Source organism: Mobula birostris, chromosome 24 (assembly GCF_030028105.1).
Source record: "Mobula birostris isolate sMobBir1 chromosome 24, sMobBir1.hap1, whole genome shotgun sequence".
Taxonomy (NCBI): Eukaryota; Metazoa; Chordata; class Chondrichthyes; order Myliobatiformes; family Myliobatidae; genus Mobula; species Mobula birostris.
In genome coordinates, this window is record NC_092393.1 from 29,343,463 (window position 1) to 29,365,934 (window position 22,472).

Genomic DNA, 22,472 nt, shown 5'->3' on the forward strand with positions numbered 1-22,472 from the left:
CCTGCAGGTGAAGCATTGCCTCACATGGAAGGACTGTTTGGGACCCTGAATGTGGTGAGGGATTCCCAGGCATTTGTCCTTACCCCGTCTTCCCACAGCCTTAACAGGGATAAAGTTCCTGTCCTTACCTACCACCTCATGAGCCTCCGCATCTAACACATCATTCCCCATAACTTCTGCCATCTCCAAACGGATCTCACCACCAAAAACACATCTTTACCTCTCTCCGCCCCCCCACTCTCCACTTTCTGCAGGGATCACTCTCTCCATGACTCTCTTGTCCATTCACCCCTCACACCAATCTCCCTTCAAGCACTTATCCCTGCAAGTGGAAGAAATGCTACACCTGCCCATTCACCTCCTCCCTCACCTCAGTTCAGGACCCCAACAGTCCTACCAGGTGAGGCAACACTTCATCTGCGAATCTATTGGAGTCATCTACTATACCTGGTGTTCACAATGTAGCCTCTTCTACACTGGTGAGACCCCATGTAGATTGGGGGACTGATTTTTCAAACATCTTCGCTCCATGCACAGAATGCAGGACTTCCCAGTGGCCAACCGTTTTAATCCCAATCCCCATTTCCACTCCGACATGTTGGTCCATGGCCTCATATTCCTTCTAGGTCGCTTCCAACCTGATGGTATGAACATTGATTTCCCCTTACAGTATTTTTTTCTCTTTTTTACCTTTTCTCCTCCACCTTCCCCCTTCGTCCATTCTCTTGCCTCTTCTCCTCACCTCCAACCTGATGGCACGAACATCAATTTCTCTAACTTCCAGTAATATTTCTCCCTCCCTCTTCTTCCTCTTTTCTTTCCAGTCCTGATGTTGTGTCTCAGCCCGAAACATCAACTGTTTGTTTATTTCAATACCCGCTGAGTTCCTCCAGTATTTTGTTTGTGTTGCCCCTGGATTTCCAGCATCTGCAGAATCTCTTGTGTTCACAATATTCCAGCGGCTTCATCAAAGTTGTATAAAGCTGTACCTTAACTCGTATATTCTATGTCCTGACTATTGGTGGCTCGCATCCTGTATGTCTTTTTTACCACCTTCCCTATCTGTGCTGCCACCTTCGGGAACCCTACCATTCATTGCGCATATGACATTTCCGACCTACTAAAATGCAACACTTCTCAGTTATCAAGATTAAATTTTCTCTATCTTTACTTTGCCCTACTTACCCTCCCTGATACTTAAAGCTACCCTTTTAACCTCCCTGTTCTAGTTCTGACAAAGGATCTTTGACCTGAAGTCTTAACACTGTTTCTTTTCTCACATATACTTCCTGTACAGCATTTTCTGTTTCTATTTCAGACTTCCTGCGCCTACATTTTCTTTTGATTTTCAAAGCATAGTTCTTCAATATCTGTAGCTTCTGACTTACCTGTCTTTTGTCCTTTGGTCCCACTCTAGGACAAGCTTTATATGCGGGGGCCCGCCTGGACCACAAGAACGCAATGCCCTTTAAAATAACAAGAACTTATTGGAATTACTGACAGATCTTTCATGTATGGTTCTTATATAAAAACCACCAAAGCAAGTTATTCTTCCACACACCAAATTAATACACGTTTTAAAAGAGTGCAACAACTACACAGCTGCCCCATTGCCAGTCTCTCAAAGGTGCCATGCTTGAAAATAGATGTACACAGTAATATATGTTTGATATTAATGAATTCCTCTGTGGAGTACTCTTGCGATAGCTTTCAATTAAAGCCTGATTGGGAAGGGTCCAAGGCTTCTCCCTTGTAAGACAACAGAACCAATCAGATGATTTCTTTCCTTTCACTGTAGATAATGCCTGCCTCATTCTCTGGCTTTACTTCCGGTTTTGAGCTTACATGAAAATAAACAAAACACGATCATCATCTTTTTGGTCAAGAAAAGGCTGGGCTGTGGTCTCCCTTCAAGTTGGTGCCTCAGATTTTTTTAGTTGCTTTTTTAGGTTAGAAGGGATAGTTTTGGTCTGGTTAGTGTTTAGGGGCAGGGATGTGGAGGAATTAGAGGTCAGGCTGGAGTCTAAGTCTCCACTCCACATTCGGAGGTCAGTGACACAGCTATCAGATATCAGTGGTTGTTGGTCAGACCAGTGAGGAACAAGGCTGTTGCCCCCTCCACCTAGGTTAGTGAGTCGTTGGCAGATTGCAGTTCTGTGCAGCAGTAAGCACTAGGGCCAGTGACACCCTAGTAAGCGAGTCAGTGAAACCAGAGTTCAAGCTCTAGTGTTTGAGGCCATCGTTCATCATCATTGGCAAGTCCTCCGGTCAATACCAAAGATTTAAGCCTGAAGATTGATTGTAAGTCCATAAGTCTGTGGAAGCCTGGGTATGAGTGTCTCTGTGAGTTTGCTGAGGAAGTCAAAATGTCTGTGAATCCACAAGTCTCCTGGAGGCTGAAGATGGCCTAAGCTGGTGTCAGAGGGTGGAAGGAAGGAATGGGACTTGTTTTGCTGTTGTAGTCTCATTGCTTGCTGTGTTCTACGTTGTTCTACTGAGCATTGTGGGAATGCTGTTTTGGCACCGTTACGTGTGACAACACCTGTAGGCTGCCCCCATCATGTCGTTAGGTTGTGTTGGTTGATAACGTAAATGATGAATTTTGCTGTATGTTGCGATGTACCTGTGATAAATAAATGAATCTGAATCTGTTTTCCTTCAGCCACAGTAATTATCCAATTGTCAGTGGGCTACCTTGGAATGCTGCAAAACAAACAGTTCTTGGTTTTGACTCAACTGCATTATCCAAGAACCACTTGGATCCACTTTTAGCTGCACTCACATTATATGGGTGTCATAGTGCAAAATTTAGTTTGGCATCACTGACACAAGGTAGCTGTGGATCTGACCAAACTTGAGCAAAAATAGGTTTTTTGAAAACTTACAGTTAATTTTGCATGAGTAGAAATGTACTTCACCTACAAACTGACAGCTAGGGTGCATCTCCTGCACATAGCGGTTCAGTGCAGAACAACTATTTCTGGTCATACTTCCAGTTATCATCCTAAATGGAGTCTTTCATGTAATAAAATATCTCTGTGGCTTTAAAGATGCAACATAATTAGGAATGTAAGGAGGATTAGGGAGAATGACTGAAAACAAAATTAAACCGGTGAATGTTGAGATTACTGAGGACAATGACGTGTAGGGTACAATAGCTGAAAAGTCTTCATCATGAAGAGGAATGAAAAGAAGGCAACATTAGAAGGACAAAAAATGAGAAGACCAACGGGCACACAAGTCCCGTGAAGTTGCCGAGTTAGACTGTCAATATGTCGGAGAGGAAAATTAGGACACCGAACTCCATAATAAATAAATAGGGCACCAAATGAAATGTGGTAAGAACTTAGGTAGTGTGAGGCAGTAGCCAGGCCAGGAATTTTGGATTATTTACAAAGCATATGGAAGAATTCTGTGGCTGGCAAAGAGAGGATCAGCAGTAGCGAGAGTCAATGGCTAGCGGTGGATGTGATACTGGTGGAGGCCAGCAGATGCTGTTGGCAGCAAGTAGACAGAGGCACTTGAAACTCACTTCAGTGTCAAGCAGCATCAAGTTTGTTCTTGAGCCAAGAATTGAGGGAAAAGGCAACCTTGAATCATCTGTGTAAGGATCTGCCTGCAGAGAAAATATCACCAAGCTGAGAATTTAGGCAAAATGCAACCCCAGGCAGCTGAATAAACATTCCTTGGCTACATTTGCAGCAGGTATACCAGAACATAGCAGAAGTGTGAAAATAAGATCAAGATTTTGAAATGTTTGGCTTATAAAATGACTTGTGTACAGCTGAGAGGGAAAAAAGCTGTGCTATGTAATCATTTCAATTGAAGCAAATCCATTTTCTGAACATTTCCCAGGTGAATCCAGTTGCAACTTTGTTGATAGTGAAACAGGTTACAATGAATTACATGGAGCTCTTGATCTGTTAGGAAGACGGGGGGGGGGGGGGGGGGGGGGGGGGGGGGGGGGGGTGAGGAATGGCAAATGGCTTTCAGCTTTGATAAGTGTGAGGTGTCGCATTGTGTACAGCTAAACCAGGGTAGGACCTATGTAGTAAAAGGAAGGATTGGACATTTCAAATGACCTGTTCCTAGCTTTTGATATGTAACTAATGGCATAGCTATTTACACTACCTCCATTTCTGCCAAAAGTTCTGACTTTAACCCCAATGCAGAACATCCTGCTAGTTCATTACTTCACTTGCTATTTAGAGGAGCATACTATTGACAACAGGAGACCTCACCAGATCACTCCAAAATCCAAGGGATGTCCTACCACTAACAGCGAGTGCTTCCTCAGTCTGGAGACTACCCTCTGAGATACTGACTGCATGGGTGCCTCAGAAGTGACACTTTTCTGAATGTGCCGTTACCACCATGGATACCCATTCAGTAAGTCAGGGAATCAGAACAGGAAGCAAAGACATGTCCATAAGCCAAGTTTTTGCACTTTGGCTTTCAAGGTATCACAAGGTATCAAGTACAGAAAATGTGATGTAACATTAAAGTTGTACAAGACTTTGGTGAAGCCTAATGTGGAGCATTGAGCGCAGTTTTAGTCATATACCTACAGGAAAGGTGTAAAAATAGTTCAAAGAATACAGAGAAAATTTACAAGGATGTTGCTTTGACTGGGGGACCTGTGTTATATAGAAAGAGTTAATAGGCTAGGACTTTATTTCTTGGAACGTAGATGATTGAGAGGAGATTTGATAGAGACATACAAAATTATGAGGGGTACAGAAAGGGTACATGCAGGGAAGCTCTTTCCACTGAGGTTGGGTGGGACTACAACTAGAGGTCGTGAGTTAAGGGTGAAAGGTAAAAAGTTTAAGGGGAACATGAGGGGAATCTTCTTCACTCAGAGGGTCATGAGAGTGTGGAACAAGCTGCCAGCACAAGTGGTGCATGCGAGCTCGATTTCAACATTTAAGAGAGGTTTGGATAGGTACATGGGGGTATGGAGGGCTATGGCCCTGATGCAGGTTGATGGGAGTAGACAGCTTAAATGGTTTGGCATGGACTAGATGGGCCAAAAGGCCTATTTCTGCTCTGTGCTTTTCTATGACTCTACGCATGCTCTTCTCCCTTCAACCTGTTTAACCTGTATATAATTTGCTGAAATCTCTCTAAATCAGTCTCACTACCCACAAACTTTTTTATAGTATACCTGGTCCCCTTAACCAGATCTCTGATATACGGTAGACTGTGAACGGCTGCAGCCCAGCATTGATATTGTAATGACCCAGAAGCCTTCCACTTAATTCTACTCATCATTTTCTTCCCACAAACTGATTCTTGTTTCACAGTATCATTATATTAGTCACAATAATTTTATCTTTTTACACCTTCTGAAAATGCAAACACACCATATCAGTGATTTCACCCTTACTTTTGCAAGTTACGAGATAAAAACATCAAATTTCACTTTCATAAATCCATGCAGAATCTACTAAATCAATTTATTATTATTCAAGTAAACGGTTAACAATTTTTTAGTAATAGATTCCAGCACTTAATGATGTCAGAATAAATGGCTTATTATTTCCTTTTCTCTATATAATCTACTATAACCAACTTGCACTTCATACCTTCATAGTTGGCTTTATTTTTGATTATGGCCTCAAGTTTTGGATTGAATTAAATCACCTTCAACCTGTATACGTTCTATTGTATGGGAATAACTCAGGAAATGTGTCGCCCAGGTGGTTGATGATTTGGATGAGTTGTTCTCCAATCTTGGCAATCCATTAGCAAATGTTTCATCACCATATGAGGAGACATCCTCAGTGCGCTGTTCACGTGTTGTGTTTCTTCCAAACGCTTGACTTTTATATCCTTATCAATCAGTTGATTGGTCATCATTATGGAAACTCAACTGTAGGGTGAGGGTCTTGTCACTGATTCGTTGTGTGGTGAACTGTGTCTGGAATTTTGCCTGTATTTTGTTCTATTGTATTATTGTCTATATTCCTTGATGACAAGAACTAACAATTTCTCATTACACAATGCTGGGACATGCAACCTCTTTGACCACCACCCACTATCAGGAAGGAGGTACCATGGCATTAGGACAAGAACTGTGAAGGATGGGAAATAGCTTCTTCCCCCAGGCCATGAGATTGCATGTATGAATCACGAGTGGTGTTATACTGTTTACTTTTTAAACTTGTGACTTAAGTGCACCTTATTATTTGTTAATTTATTTGTAGTAATATTACTTTACGTGTTGTGTGTGATTTATAAGTATTGCGTTGTGCACCTTGGTCTGGAGGGACATTGTTTCATTTGGCGGTATACATGTATACAGTTGAAATGACAATAAACAACTTATACCTGATGTTCTCTCATGACTCTCAATGCGAACACCATGTTGCGTATTCTCAATCAATGCACCCTTGCTGTTACTGATACGAATTTGCTTTTTCCTGAATGTGCATGTACACCCCACCCAGACTGGAAAAATAATAACAGAAATAGAAGACATCAAGCTACGTTCACCTCCATGTGTCCGAGGTCCTTTGAAAAATGAGAAGTTGTTGGGATAGAGAGAACTGAGGAGAAATTTGCTGATAGATAAATCATTAGTATGCAAATTAAAGGCAAGAGGGCCTGATCTCATTAGAAGCAGATGAAGCATGTGGCATTTAAGGTAAAAGGCTGATGTAAAGGGTAGCAAGATCAGGAAGCTTCCTTTGGTTGGCCTCCCTACACCTGGCAATAAAAACAAAGAAACTAATTCCTCTCTGATGAAGCCATGTCATTTGTCACATCTATTGATAAGAAACATAAATGCGACGAATTTGAAAATTTACCGGTCGTACAATACCTCGAGGTATCCTGACGAATTAATAAAGTCTTACAGAGATTCAAGATATTCTGATGAATTAAAAAGTCATTAGTCAAAATTCATCCTGCCTTCAAAAATCAAAATGCTGGAAATCTGAAACAGGAACAGAAATTACTGAAACCGATCAACAAGTTAAGTAGGCAGCATCTGTGGAAAGAGAAACAGTTAATGTACGGGTCCAGATCTGTTCATTAAGAAAGGGAGATAACAAGTTAGTTTAGGTAGCAGAGAAAGTGGGAGGAGATAGACAGAACAAAGGAAATAGCTCTGACAGGCTAACACTGGATGACCTAATGTTACTAGTTGAGGTCAGGTTAAATTTCTTCATCTGTGTATAGATTGACAATGGTAAAGCTCTTGGATGTGCCTCAGCAGGCTAGACTACACAAAGAGGGGGAAAACAAAGCGCCAAAACAATGGCAAACAGAAATGGCTAGTTCTGATGCAGAGAGAAAGAAGGAGTGAATTATCTGAAGTTGGAGAATTTGGCATTAAGTCATGTTGGTTGCAATAAATCCAGAAGGAAGATGAGGTATTGTTCTTTAAGTTGGTATTGGGTTTGTTATAACAGTTTCAGGAGGCTGCAGGCAGGAAGGGCAGATTGGGAGTGGGAAGTTGAATTAAGGTCTCAAGCAACAGGAAGTATAATGACTTCTGAAGACTTCTTTAGACTGGAGAAATGAAATGCAGGTTGGGAGATCACACTGGGGAACACCAGCACTCAGTTGAAGAACTGATCCTCAACCGTTGTGTGAAAAATACCTGATTTCAAATGCATCGGTCTGACATAATTGCCCCTTTGCCAGTAGGTGGGGCTGACGTGATTTATCAAGAAATCATCAGAAATCGCAGTATAACCAGCACAATAATCCTAGTGCCTGACCAATGGAAAGCAGTATAAAATGTAAGCAGCTAATTGAATTTCTATCCTACTGTGGACATATTTATTGTTGGAGAAATATAGAAATGATTTCCAGTTCACTGCAGGATTCATAAAAGTTAATTTGGTATGGAATTATATGCATGCATTTTATTAAAAATATTCACATACATAATATATCTGTGTGATAAAATGGGTAGGCAATATACCAAATACACATAAAACAGCACAATATGTAAAATTTAATTGGTTAATCATACAAAGACTTACACTTCTATAAATGTAAAAGGAGATCTAAGCAGGTGTCAGGAAAGCAAGGTATTCAGACCCATCTCTATTCTCAGAGTCCTGTAAGTTCACTTCCTTCAAGTGCCTATAAATCTTCTTTTCCGAGAGAGTCACAGAGCACAGCAGCGCAGAAATAGGTCCATCAGCCCATTTAGTCCATGCTGAACTATTAATTTGCCTACTCCCATCAACCTGCACTCAGACCATAGCCCTCCGTACGCCCTCTCATCCACGTACCTATCCAAATTTATCTTAAATGTTGAAATTGAACTTGAAACCACCACTTTCACTGTTAGCTTATTCAACACTCTCACCACTCCAAGTGAAAAAGTTCCGCCTCATGTTCCCATTAAACAATTCGCCTGTCACCCTTAACCCATGATCTCTAGCTGCAGTCTCACCCAACCTCAGATATCCCTCATAATTGTGTAAATCTCCTATGCTCCAGGGAATGAAGTCCTAACCTTTCAACCTTTTCCTCTGACTCAGGTCCACAAATCTGCCAACATCCTTGTATATTTTCTCTGCACTCTTTCAATCTGATTGATATTTTTCTAGAAATGCACATAATACTCCAAATTAGGCCTCACCAACATCTTACCCAACTTCAACATAACATCCCATCTCCTGCACACAATATTTTGATTTGTGAAAGCCAATATGCCAAAAGCTTGCTTTATGACTCTATCTATTTTTGATGCCACTTTCAAGGAATGAGGGATCTGTATTCCCAGATCCATCTGTTCTATCCCACTCCTCAGTACCCTACACTTACCGTGTAAGTCCTACCATGGTTTGTTCTCGCAAAGTGTAACACCTTACACTTGCCTGTGTGAGGTGGAGAAGATGGCAGTGTGACGCAGCGCGCACGGCCTCTCCAGTGAATGATATCTGTAATCTGTCAAATAAGGTACGGTGCACAATCCTAATTTGATGGAGACAGACGTGAGAGTACGAAGGAACATCTGGAGAAATTTCTGAAATGCCCGCTTTGCTGCCGCTGCTACTGTGTGGTAACCAGAATCTCTGGAGCAGAAGGCCCTGAATCCTCGGCTTTGCTTGTTTCGGCAGCTGGGGCGAGGTCGAAGGCGCTCGGCAGAGGATGGCACTCAGGAGGCTGTATCGGAGGGGCTGGTCGGAGGCTCAAAGTTTTCGAACGGACGGATTCAGTGTCGGCTGTGGTCAGGTGCTTCCAATGCATCGGCAGTTGTCGGTGCCTGGAGGTTTATGGCAGGGAGTTTCTCCCTTTTGCCGCCTGCTATCGGGGACCCGGGAGTCGATCGGGACTTGAGACTTTTTTTCACTGTGCCCATGGTCTGTTCTTTATCAAATTATGGTATTGCTTTGCACTGCTGTAACTATATGTTATAATTATGTGGTTCTGTCAGTGTTAGACTTTGGTTTGTCCTGTTTTTCTGTGACATCACTCTGGAGGAACATTGTATCATTTTTTAATGCATGTATGTATTTCTAAATGACAATAAAAGAGGACTGAATGTACTCATAATCTAATTAAATTCCATCTGCCATTTTTCAGCCCATTTTTCCATCTGGTCCAGATACTACTCTGCGCTTTGATAGCCTTCCTTGCTGTCTACCACAACACAATCTTGGCGTCATCCACAAATTTGCTGATCCAGTTCATTACATTATCATCCAGATCACTGATACAGATGACAAACGATACCAGACCCAGCACCAATCCCTGCAGAGCACCACTAGTCACAAGCCTCCAGTCAGAGAGGCAACAATCTACTACCACTCTCTGGCTTCTTTAGAATCTCAACCCTTGGACCAAACCTATGCTTCGCCATTATTATCTTGAAACTAATGATCACTAGATGCATTGTGTTACCCCAAGAAAACTTCTGTCAACTGCCTTGTCTCATTTCCTAATAGGAGGTCTAGTTATTGTACTCCTTCTAGTTGAGACTTCCACGTATCGATTAAGGAAACTTTCTTGAACCTATTTGACAAACTCTATCCTATCCAGCCCTTGTACAGTATGGGAGTCAAAATCAATGTGTAGTAAGTTAAATTTACAATCACAGCCTTATGGTTATTGCAATAGTCTGCAATCCTTCTGCAAATTTGCTCCTCTAAATCCTGCTGACTATTGGGTGGTCTATAATTCCATTAATGTGGTCACCCCTTTCTTATTCCTCAGTTCTACTAATGTAGCCTCAGTAGACAAGCTCTTTAGTCAGTCCTGTCTAAGCACTGCCATGACATTTTCCCTGACCAGTAATGCCACACCTTCTCATTTAATCTCTCCTGCTCTATCATGTCTAAAACATTGGAATCTTGGAACAATCAGCTGCTAGTCTTGCCCCTCCTGCAACCAAATCTTACTAGTGGCTACAATGTATTAATTCAAAGAGCTGATCCGTGCCCTTTCCCACAATAATCCTTGCATTGAAATATACACTAAAACACTAGTTCCTCAAAACACTAGTCCCACCATGCTCAACTTTTCGATTCCTGACTTTGTATGTGGGCTAAACAACATCTTTCCCCATAATCACACCACTACCTGCTCTGGTGCTCTGGTTCCCATCCCCCTGCAACTGTAGCTGAAACCTCCCGCCCCCCAGAGTAGCAGTAACAAACCTTCCCATAAGGGTATTAGTCTCTTCTAGTTCAGGTTCAAATTGATCTGCCTGTAAGGTCCCACCTTCCCTGGAAGAGAGCCCAATAATACTTAACTCTGAAGCCCTCCCTTCTGCACCATTTCCTTATCCACATGTTAAACTGTATTGTCTTCCTACTTCTGGCCTCACTTGCATGTAACATGGATAGCATTCCTGAGATCACAACCCTGGCGGTTGTGTTCTTTAACTCAGCACCTAATTCTCTGAACTCACTTTGCAGGACCTCATCGCCCTTCGTGCCCACGTCAATGGTGCTGTTGTGGACCACGGCATCCAGCTGCTCCTCTTCCCACTTAGTAATGCTGTGGAGATGGACCAAGATCTCCCTGACCCTGGCACCAGGGAAGCAACACACCATCCGGGAATCTCATTCTTGTCCACGGAGCCTCCTGTTTGCTCCCCTGATCATTGAATCACTACAGCTCACCTCTTCCCTCCTCATCCCCTCTGAGACACAGAGCCAGATTCCGTGCCAGTGACCTGGCTGATGTGGCTTTCCTCTGCTAAATCAACCTCTCCAACAATATCCAAAGCGGTATACCTGCTATTGGGGGGAATGGACATAGGGGTATTTTGCATTGCTGCCTACCCCCTTTACATCCCCTTTACACCCCCTAATAATCACACCTTTGTCCTGAACCTTGGGTGTAACGACCTCAGTGTGTGTCCTGTCAATCAAGCCCTCAGCCTCCCGAATGCTCTGCAATTCATCCAGGTCTATCTCCAATACTTTAACATGGTCTGTAAGGATGTGCAGCTGGATGCATTTCTTGCAGGTTTAATCATCAGGGACAATTCTGCATTCCCACATCCCGCAAGAGCAGCATTCAAGCTGGCACCTCTGCTGCTCTAACCATGCAATAAGGAAGAACGGCAAAACAAAAACCAAAAAAAATTAGGTACAGCCTCTGCCTTTCCTCACTGAAGCCACCATGAGACAAAGCCTCAACTCCCAACTCTAACACTGACCCACTCCCAAAATGACCACTCCACTTAAACCTAACTTCTTTCTATAGTACCTTGCCAAGTGCCTAATTACACACACTCCTATGTCTCCTAGTGATGTGTAGCACGCAGAATGTTCTGACTGTCCTCGCTCGGCTTCTTTCGAAATCTCTCTCTTGCTAACGTCATTGATATACTTTGTTTTCACAATATTGTTGGACGCTAGCATCAGGTCATTACTATATGATATAAAAAACATTCTTCCTCACATTCCCCAAAACATTAATTCTGCGTCTCCAACCTGTGTGAGCAGTTAAAGAGAGTAATTTCTTTTTGTTTTCCTTTTTTGTCAACCTTCATGCAAAAAATGGTAAATGTTTGGAACTTTCTAATCTGGAAAGACTCTGGAGTCTTAATTACTGAGTTCAATTAAAACCCAGATCAATAGATTTTTGGTGATTGGAAGTATGACTGGGGCACGAAAATGGCTCTGAGGTAGAAGATCAGCCATGACCTTGGATGGCAGAATTGGCTCAAAGGACTCATTAGCCCACTCATTCCCTATTTCTCATGTTCTTTATCCAAATCAATCATGATACTTACACCTCCATGTAATCTCATCTCGACTTCCTTTGCTTCAAAATGAATGACTGCAATTTATCCAACCTAATCTTGTGTTGAAAATTCCTCATTCCTAACGAGAGTTGCTTGGATTTATCCTGCCTTTCATGACATCACGATTTTATATAAAAATTACTCTGGATTTCACTTTGGTGGTCAACTAATATTTACATTTAAAAATATCTCAGCCTTCCTCGGCAGGCAATGTATGGATTTGTTAATTCTGCTCAGACTTCAAGCTGAATTAATATTAAAAAATTGGTATATAGAATTATGTTTGTATATTTGCAGAGTGACACATTTACCTAGTTAACCAGCATGTATGATATAGCTGTATTTTCTTAGTCTCTTGGCATTCTGCATTTGTTCAGTTAACGATGAATTAAATTTTATATGAAAGGTATAGAGGTGAGCCAACAGAGAAATAAGGAGGAGGGCAACATAACTGGATGAAAGACAAAGAGTAAGAAAGTTGGGTAAACTTTAATGTTCACCATATTATTGCCTGCAACCATAATTCAGGATGGCCAAAGGCTATGAAAGGTATAACTGAAATTCAAATCTTACTTTCTATGTGTATCTAATAATGTGATACTCTTTAACAAAATATTTATTTCAAGATTAACTGTTTTAAAACATGCAGTTGAATTTGTCTAATTATTAAACACCTAAGGTTGGTCAATATTGTATAACAGCTCTGCTTTAAGGTCACAGTAAGGCACTGTGTTACGCATTAATTGCAACAGTTCAAGTACCATTCTTCAGGCAGGGGAGAACTGACTGATATCCCTAGTTCAAGTGAGCTGTATTACTGCACCATATAGCATAAAATAGAACCTAGTGCACCATAACACCAACTGTGATTAGAATCTTTAATAACTCAGAGCATGAACAAGACTCCCTGAAGACCAAGACAGATAGGATTTCAATTTCATTTTGATTTCTCTTTTAGAAAAAATGCTCCTGTTGGTTGGCAAATAAAGTTTCTCAGGAGAGAAGGAGAAAATAAGTGTTACAAAGGAGAATCACAAATCCACGATTGGGTTATTTAGATTTTTGAGCTTGTTTGACAATGCAATTAGAACCTGCCCTAACTGATCTACACCAACTGCATATCCTTTATGTCCCTGGCTGACAAATGATCTATCAACCCCAGTTAAGGTTCTCCATTTTCCCAAGCTTCAACAGTTTTTTAGTGGAATGTATTTCAAATTTCCACCACAAATTTTATTATCCCTGAAATCACCTTAATAAGTTAGCTATAATCTTAAGAGTATGCTTCCTAATCTGAATTTTAGCCAGAGGAAATTATTTTTCTATCTACTTTCCTATACAGAATGTCCTGTTCTTTATGACCTGTAAAACAAGCTATACTATACAATTAGTAGTTCAGGCCAGAATCAACTAGTCCAGAACAGTATATAATGCCCCAGAGTAAATGAGATCCTGTTCCCATCAGATCAATGGAAATTAGTTCCTTAAAAATCTCACGTTTAGTCCTCAGCAATGGAAACATGAATAATCTCCGAGTATCCAATACACGGTGTCTGTATACTTAGACAAAAAGATAGACACTCAATAACTACTTTATTAAGTAGAAGATTTTATACACTGTGCGGTATTCTGCTGGCTGTAGCTCATCCACTTCAAGGTTTGACATATTGTGCATTCCGAGATGTTCTTCTGCACTCCACTGTGTTTTTATTTGAGTTTTTATCGCCTTCCTGTCAGATTGAACCAATCTGGCTGTTCTGCTCTCATTTCTCTCATTAACAAGGCATTTTCACCCACATTACCGCCATGCCTGGATGCGTATTTTTTGTTCTTTTTGCACCATTCTCTGTACACTCTAGAGAAAATCTGCCTGAAAATCCCAGGAAATCAGCAGTTTCAAACCACCCTATCAAAGTCACTTAGATCACATTTTTGCCCCATTCTGATATTTGGTTTAAACAATAAATGAGCAGCTTGACCACGTCTACATGCTTTTATGAGTTGCTACCACATGATTGCCTGACACTTGCATTAACAAGCAAGAGTACAGGTGTACCTAATAAAACGGCCACTGAGTGTTATATGAATTTCTCATTCTAAACAGGTTATAATGAACAGTAAATATTTAAAAGTGCATATAGATAGCTTAGTTTCAGATTACTGGAGAAACGAAGTTACTGAATTAGACATTATGGGTTTCCAAAAAGAATACTGCAGCACCCTGAGTTACTGACCATTTGCTGTGGTGTTTATTTACCTCTCTCATGCAGAGATGGACATTCCTGTCTTATACAAATGTTAGTGAACTATATTACACAAGTATAAATGATGGTATGTTGGAATCTAAAAAGCAAGAACAGAAATTTCTAAGGCAACACACAATGGCAAAAAACTATTGGATTTTCCACTTTATTGTCCTCTATTCAGGCTACAGAGACCTTCTGCACATGTACTGACAAAAGACAGACTGCCTTTTGAAAATTTCTAACAAAAGACTTGAAAATTGCATCAATCATATGCCTGCCAATGCTGCAAGTTAGAAAGGCTCATGATGAGTTGAAATTAAATGGAAGATATTACTCCAGGCTCTAAATTCTTGACTTTTGATCCGCCATGTAATTTGTAAATTTAACTTGTCTCTACATTTGCAATGAGTTACAAACCAAGAGCTGAACCAAAGATTTGAACTACTGCATGATAAATTCAAATAAAGAACCCAGTTGCTGTCAGAACTGATAAAGCCTGAGTGCTTTGCAGTAATTACTTATAGTCATCTTGTACAGCTACGGCCTATATGTGGCCTTACGAAAATATGCTGCAATTTTCTCTATCCTGTAGAGAACACGATTAGATCCAATAAGTTTCATGACTGTAACAGGAGGCAGAAGCAAAAATATGGAGGAAGGCGACAACATTTGGAAACTAATAATTAAGTCATAAAGTTAACAGACGGGTGGAAGAAAGTGTGGGGGAAAATAGACATGACATTAAATATCTCAAAAGAGATGGGTGCTTAAAAGAGGGAAATTGGATTTATAGTGGAAAAGAGGGAGATAAAACAGAAATCAAGCACCTTTCTAAATAAGGCAAGATAAAAATGAAAGCTAGATTACAGAAAATAATTAAATTGTCATTGATATTTTCAATGAGGAAACTCAACAACTCCAAAATTAGAACGATTTTAAGCTTGCCTTATATTATCATACAAAATAAATAGATATCTATTTTCAGACCTTGGTGTAGAAATTCTGTTTTTCTTCACACCAGTATGTCAATGCTGACCCCCAAGATATTGATGCTGAGGGTGTCAGTGATGGGAATGCCACTGAATATCAAGAGTTGTTGTTTGGACTCTTTTTAAAAATCATCTTGTCTGGTACTTTAATGGCATAACCCTTACGGTCATGTTTTGGAGACAGGATGACGGACCTCCAAGAACCACTTTGTGTGAAGTCTGATCGCAATCATTGGAATGTTTAATCCCTAATATTTATTGATCTTAATTTTACCAAAGTTCCCTGATGCAGCACTGGATCAAATGCTGCAATTAGTCTCACCTCATCTCTTAAAATAATACAGAAGGAAACTTCAGATGTCTTGTTAAACTGGCTTCTATGTGATTAAACACAAGAAATTCTACAGATGCTGGAAACCCAAAACAACACACAAAATGAGGGAAAACTCCAGCCCTTTACCTTTTCCACCAAACCTGATTTCAGCCATCGCCCTCCAACTATCCTTCCCCTCCCCCCACCTTTTTATTCTGTCACCTTCCCTCTTCCTTTCCAGTCCTGTAGAAGGGTATTGGCCTGAAACGTTGACCGTTCATTCGTTTTCATAGATGCTGCCAGACCTGCTGAGTTCCAGTAGCATTTTGTGTGTGTTTCTATGCAATTAGCCTGCAATATAGGTGTGACATATACATTGAGGACGTAAGATAAAAGAGCACTAAGCTACTTGGCCCCTCAAGCCTGCTCTGACATTCAATCAGATCATGATTGAGCAAACATTCTACCACTCTATCTCCCTCCATACTTCTTGACTCCCTAGTACTTTCAAATGTCTAACTATATCCATCTTCAATATGTTAACTGGTTTGGCCTCTCCAGTTCTCTAGGTTTGAGAATTTCAAAACTTCATGATCCTCAGAAAGGGAATTTCTCTTTGCCTCGATTTGAAATGACTGACTTCTTATTCTAAGTCCCTTCAATAAAGGCCGAAGTTTGTGATTTCAGTGTTACTACTTGTTACTTGCTGCAGCTTAATGGTACAATTTTTTTGTTTTTCATGCAATGGGATGTGTGTACCATAACAGTTCGTAGTCTCATTCTGTTTGTATCCACTTTTCATTCTTCCTTCCAAAGTGAATAATCAAAAAAAATTCCACATAATACTCAAACTGCTAACTTCTGGCTCACTCTCTTAACTATGTCCTTTTGCAGGGACTTTGTGTCCTCTTAACATCTTGCCAGCTCTTTGTAGTATCACTGATTTGGCTACAGGCCATTCAGTTCCCTCATTTAAATCCTTTACATGGATTATAGATAATTGAGGCCCCAGCACTGACATCTGTGAAACTCTTCTCTTCTGGATTAATCATTTATGTGGTACTTTCTGGAACTGCAAATAGTCCATCTACTGATTCCCCTTCATCCACCCTCTTTATTCCACTCAAAGAACAGAAGAAAATATGTCAAAATCAATTTCAATTTCATAAAACCACGTTGGCTTGTTTTGATTTTATTCACTGATAATTTTTTATATATATCTTCATATTACCTTCTTAATAATGGATTCTAGCATTTTTCCAAGGACAGATGCCAGGTTAAGTGGCTTTCTGTCTTCCATTTTTCTTATAAGTCATATCTAGATTTTTACTCTGTCCTATGTGGCGCAGTGGCATCAGTGCCGGACTTCGGGACAAAAGGTCCCGAGTTCGAATCCAGTCGGCTCCCCTGCATGCTTTCCATCTGTGCTGGGTCACGAGCTGGTGCTCTCCTTGGAAATTCACCCAGCAGAAGGCAATGGCAAACCACTGCTGTAACTTGCCTCGTACGTGGTTCCCCACTACGACAGAGAGGCGTGGAGGAAAATCGTCCGCTAACCGGAGAAACTCCAGATGCGACGTACCTTTCCTTTCCTATAGTATATTTACTGTTAGGGGATCTAGTTTCTACTCCCAACAGCGAAATTTTAAAACTTATTGTTTCTTAACTCCACCAAACCAATTCAACATCTTGATCTTCTGAACCAATGTAATTTCTTAGCATTGCTGTGATCTCTTCCTTGTCCTCTGTGACCCTTTTTCCTGTATATGTATCCTTCCAAAATGTTAAATGCTCTTAGATCACACCAAAATAACTCATCAACTCACAAACCAAATATTTGTGCTATCAACTCACTTACCTTGTTGGAAATACTGCATGTATTCAGATAAAGAGCTTTGAATTCCCCCAGCACTTCAAGTCTATTTTCCATTTTAGCTTGTGCTTGCTACAATACACTGTGGTTACTTTTACACCAGTCACTATTCCCTTTTCCATTTTTACTGGCTTCCTAATTATCCCCTCTTCTGAAATCCTACTTCTATTTCCAACTTAGCTGTTCTCCCTTCAGATTATTACATCCCTGTCAAGCTAGTTTAAATATGGGTGGTGCGGTAGCATAGGGTTAGCACAACGCTCTGCAATACCGGCAACATGGGTTCAATTCCAGCCAATGGCTGTAAGGGGTTGTACGTTCTCCCCGTGACTGTGTGGATTTCATCCTGGTACACCAACTTCCTCCCACAGTCCAAAGACGTACCGGGTGGTAGGTTGACTGGTCATTATGAATTGTCCCGTGATGTGGCTAAGGTTAAATCAGCAGTTGCTAGGCACTGTGGCTCGAAAGGCCAGAAGGGCCAATTCCATGCCATCTCAGTAAGTAAAAACAAAATAAAATTTCCCCAATAACACCAGCAATTCTCCCCCCGCCACCAAAAGGAACTAAGTTAGCCCAGAAAGAACCTGGTTATATTTAGCAGATAGAAATGAGATTAGATTTCTTCATGTAGTGGCTAACAACAATGCACTGCACAGAAGACTGGCAAGGCACACGAGCTCTCTTTACAGGGCTGATGAAATGAAGTGTGGTTTTCCTGTTTGTAAATCCAGCTAGTGTTGACAGGGTGCTCACCCTTGTTCAGAAACACCGGCGAGATAAATTACCTGGTATCTTTGCCCAAATCCATAACAGTCAAAAGATAGTAAAGAAAAGAAGTTTTTAAAAATATATTTGGACCAATGATTTCAACTAATGCATGTTGTCAGCTTACACTCCTTTCACTCTCATATTTCTGCACCAGCGTTCCAACCCTGTTTCCTAATTCTTGAAAATCAGTGGCTTCTCTCAATAGCAACAAAACAGAGAATCAATTTCATGCACTGAAATTGTACCTTCACAGTTTCAGAAACATTTCTAATGGATTTTTAACATTTGCCAAGAGAAGCAATTGGTGGGTAAGATTAGTGGAAATTTAAAGGCACGTACATGAAAAACAACAAGATGACTAAAGTTAGAATAGGACTGACTAGGTATTGTAGCCCCCTGGTAAGCCTCAGGCTCGCTCAACTCGCTTTCGTCTCGGGGGAGCAGCCTTTGGCCTCGCCAAACTAGGTAATCAAGTTTGTGTGGATGCAATGTGATGTATCCCACCCCGCCAAATAACAGACAATACACCATATGGGATTAAAAGATTACACTTACTTACTGGAACTATGTAATTAATAGAGATAAAATATAAAAGGAAAATAAAAGGCGCCAAACTTATCAAAGTTCAACCACTTCATGCACAACAGTTGAAGCTCAAGTAACGGAATCCTCTTTCCACCATTCGATCCCCTCCGACCCCCTCGACCCACCGCCTGGGACCAACCACAGTGGTCGACCAGATGCTCCACACAAGCCTGTCTTCGTCTCCTCTCCTCGCCGAAGACCCTGGGCCTCGGACCCCCACTTACATCATCGCATCTCTTCACTCTGTCCCCATCCGCCTTCTGCGCCAAAACCCCGCGAAACAATAGCTTATAGACACACAAGAAAGAATAACATCTATCCCAATTGGCTAGTTCCCTCTCTTATCAATAATATAACCCAAACAAGCACAGAGAGAGAGAACTCCTTACATCGCAGTTATTATTACAGAAGGGCCATTTTAATTATAACATAACAAAGAGCCATTTTGTTAGCCTTCGCAGTAACATAAAAGAAGAAACGCCTTACAGTATGAAAGAGGAAGCATATGCCTAAAGTTGGAGGAGGTAGAGGAGGTCCTTAATGAATACTTTGCTTCAGAATTCACCAGTGAGATGAACCTTGACGAGTGTGGGGTCAGCAAACCCTAGGCTAATGCCGAACTTCAGACAGGGGGAGTGTTTGAACTTTTCAAAAACTTTAGGAGAGATAAGTCCCTGGTGCCAGACCGGATCTACCCAAGGTTACCTGAAAGTGCGGGAAGAGGTTGATGCGCTGCTGGTGATGATCTTTATTTCCTCACTTTCTATAGGAATAAAACCAAAAGATTGGAAGATGACCAATGTTATTCCTTTGCTCTAGAAAGGTAATTGTAATAATCGTGGCAATTAAGGACCAAGAAGTCTTATATCAGCGGTGGCAAACTATAGGAGAGAATTCTTAGATACAGGATTTTCGAGCACTTGAAGAAACACATTCTGATAAGTGATACCATGGTTTCGTGAGGGGAAGGTCACGTCTCAGAAGCTTGTTTCGCTTTTTGAAGTAAGTGACAAAACAAACTGAAGAAGGTAGAAAGGTGGATGTGGTGTATATAGATTTTGTTAAGGCATTCAACAAGGTTCCCCACGGTAGGCTCATCCAGAAAATCAGAAAGCATGGCATCCAGGGAAATTTGGTGGTGTGGATTCAGAATTAGCTTGCCCATAGAGGCAGAGGGTGGTGGTAGATGGAGTGTATTCTGCCTGGAGCTCCGTGAAAAGTGGTGACTCACAGGGACCCTTGCTCTTTGTGATTTTTATAAATGAATTTGATGAGTAGGTGATCAGTATGTTTGCAGATGACATGAAGGATGTGGGTAGTGCAGAATGCTGTTGTAGGTTACGATGGAACATTGACAGGATGCAGAGCTGGGCTGAGAAGAGGCAGATGAAGATCAATTCAGAAAAGTGTGAAGTGATACATTTTGGAAGGTCAAACTTGAAAGCATAGTCCAAGGTTAATGGCGGGGCTTCTAGCTGTGTGAAAGAACAGAGGGATCTTGGGTCCAAGTCCACAGATATCCCAAAGTTGCTGCACAAGTTGATAGGGTGGTTAAAAAAATGTATGGTATTTTAGCCTTTGTTAGTCATGGGATTAAGCTCAGGTGCTGCAAGGCAATGTTGCAGCTTTATAAAACTCTGGTTAGACCACACTTGGAATATTGTGTCCAGTTCTGGCCACCTCAATGTAGGAAGATTGTGGAAGCTTTAGAGAGAGTGCAGAGGAGATTTGCCAGGATGCTGTATGAATTGGGAAACAAGTCTTATGAGGAAAGTTTGAACATGTTTGGGTTTTTCTCTTTGGAGCAAAGGAGGATGAGAGGAGACTTGATAGAAGCTTTTAAGATGACAAAAGCACAGATAGAGTAGAGAGCCAGTGCCTTTCTCCCAGTGTGGCAATGGCTAATACAAGAGGATAGATTTTTAATGTGATCGGTGGAAAGCATAAGAGAGATGTCAGAGGTAGGTTTTTTTTTTATACAGAGAGTGGTGGATGTGCGAAATGTGCAGCCAGGGGTGGTGATAGAGGCAGATACATTAGGGACATTTAAGAAACTCTTAGATAGGCACATGGATGAAAGAAAAATGGAGGGTAATGTAGGAAGAAAGGGTTTGATTTATCTTGGGAGTCCGTTAAAAGGTCAACACTGTTAGCATGGGTCAAAGTGCCTGTACTATGTTGTATTGTTCTATATGGTCTAAATGTTATGAGGACTGTGAATTAAAAATATCTACATTAAGCCAAGGTCAAATGGCTAATAAAACAAAAAGACAATGGAAATGGAAGAGAGCTTGACTGAAATGGGCTGAAAATGAGCGAAAATTTGGCTTTGTTTTACCTTTGACAATTTCTCACCCTTGCAACATTGTGCTAACGGTGTTATAACATGCAGGTGTAATTTATGCTAAGTGCATTTTACATTCCTGTTGATTTAATAAGCTTGCTACTGAAACAATGTCACATTTATAGGAATGGGATGAAGCACATCACAGAGTTCTTCCTGCTTCTCCCATGATAGAAACATAACTCTCTTTTCTTCTAGTCTTTTCTAGCAGAGCTAACCTTTCATGACCATTTTTAATTTCTTCTGTGAGACTGTCAGTATCCTGTTTTTCGAAACCCAAGTGGTTTCCAGGATTATTTTAGAGAACAGTTAAAAGTCAGCCACATTAGTGGTTCAGGGGTCACATAGAGGCCAGTCCAAGTCAAAATGACTGATTTTCTTTTTTCAATAACATCAGCGATGAATTTCAACAACAAACTGTTAATTTCATAAACACAAGAGATTCTGCAGATGCTGGAAAACCATAGTGACAGACAAAATGCTGGAGGAGTTCAGGTCAGACAGCATCTATGGAAATCAATAAACAGTTGATATTTCGGGTGGAGACCCTTCATCAGGACTGAGTCCTGATGGTAAACACACAGAGATTCAGAAAGACAACTTGATGAAGAAAACAGATTCCGAATGGGCAGAAGTACTCATGAGGTTATGCGCAGTAGAAACAAGATCCAATTCAGTTGCCTGGCAGTCTATGTATTACCAATTTGCCAGCACTCAACATGAACTTTATTTTACAAAACAAAGGACAGCTTTGGTATCAACAGGCAATCTTCAACATACAGAGAATAAAAATGACGTCTGAGCTATAAAGATATATAAATACTATTATAATCCTACCAGAATGATATGAGAAACTGAAACTTTAGTAATGCAGCACCCTCTTAATGCTGCAATGGAGTATCAGATTAGATATTAAATGCATACAAAATCCTTACGAGTACTCCAAATTTAACAAATAAATGTATATATTCCTACATGGTGAAATCTTGGAGCAAATATTTTCATTCCTTTCTTCTTAGACTGTATTCTTGAAAATGTGTATTGCTACAACATTTTCATTATGAGGATAGTTTGCTTGATATGTTATCAAGGGCATTTTATGTTTGATGTGAAACAGCAGGCACA

At 40.8% G+C, this 22,472-nt stretch overlaps 1 protein-coding gene across 1 annotated transcript in view; it reads right to left on the reverse strand.

The window, feature by feature from the left end:
* usp43a (ubiquitin specific peptidase 43a) overlaps positions 1–22,472 on the reverse strand; it is a 477,870-nt gene that overhangs the window by 32,885 nt on the left and 422,513 nt on the right. The window contains exon 10 of the mRNA XM_072242187.1: positions 1,389–1,466. Within this exon, the coding sequence (XP_072098288.1) occupies positions 1,389–1,466 (78 nt within the window). The remainder of the gene's footprint in view (positions 1–1,388; positions 1,467–22,472) is intronic.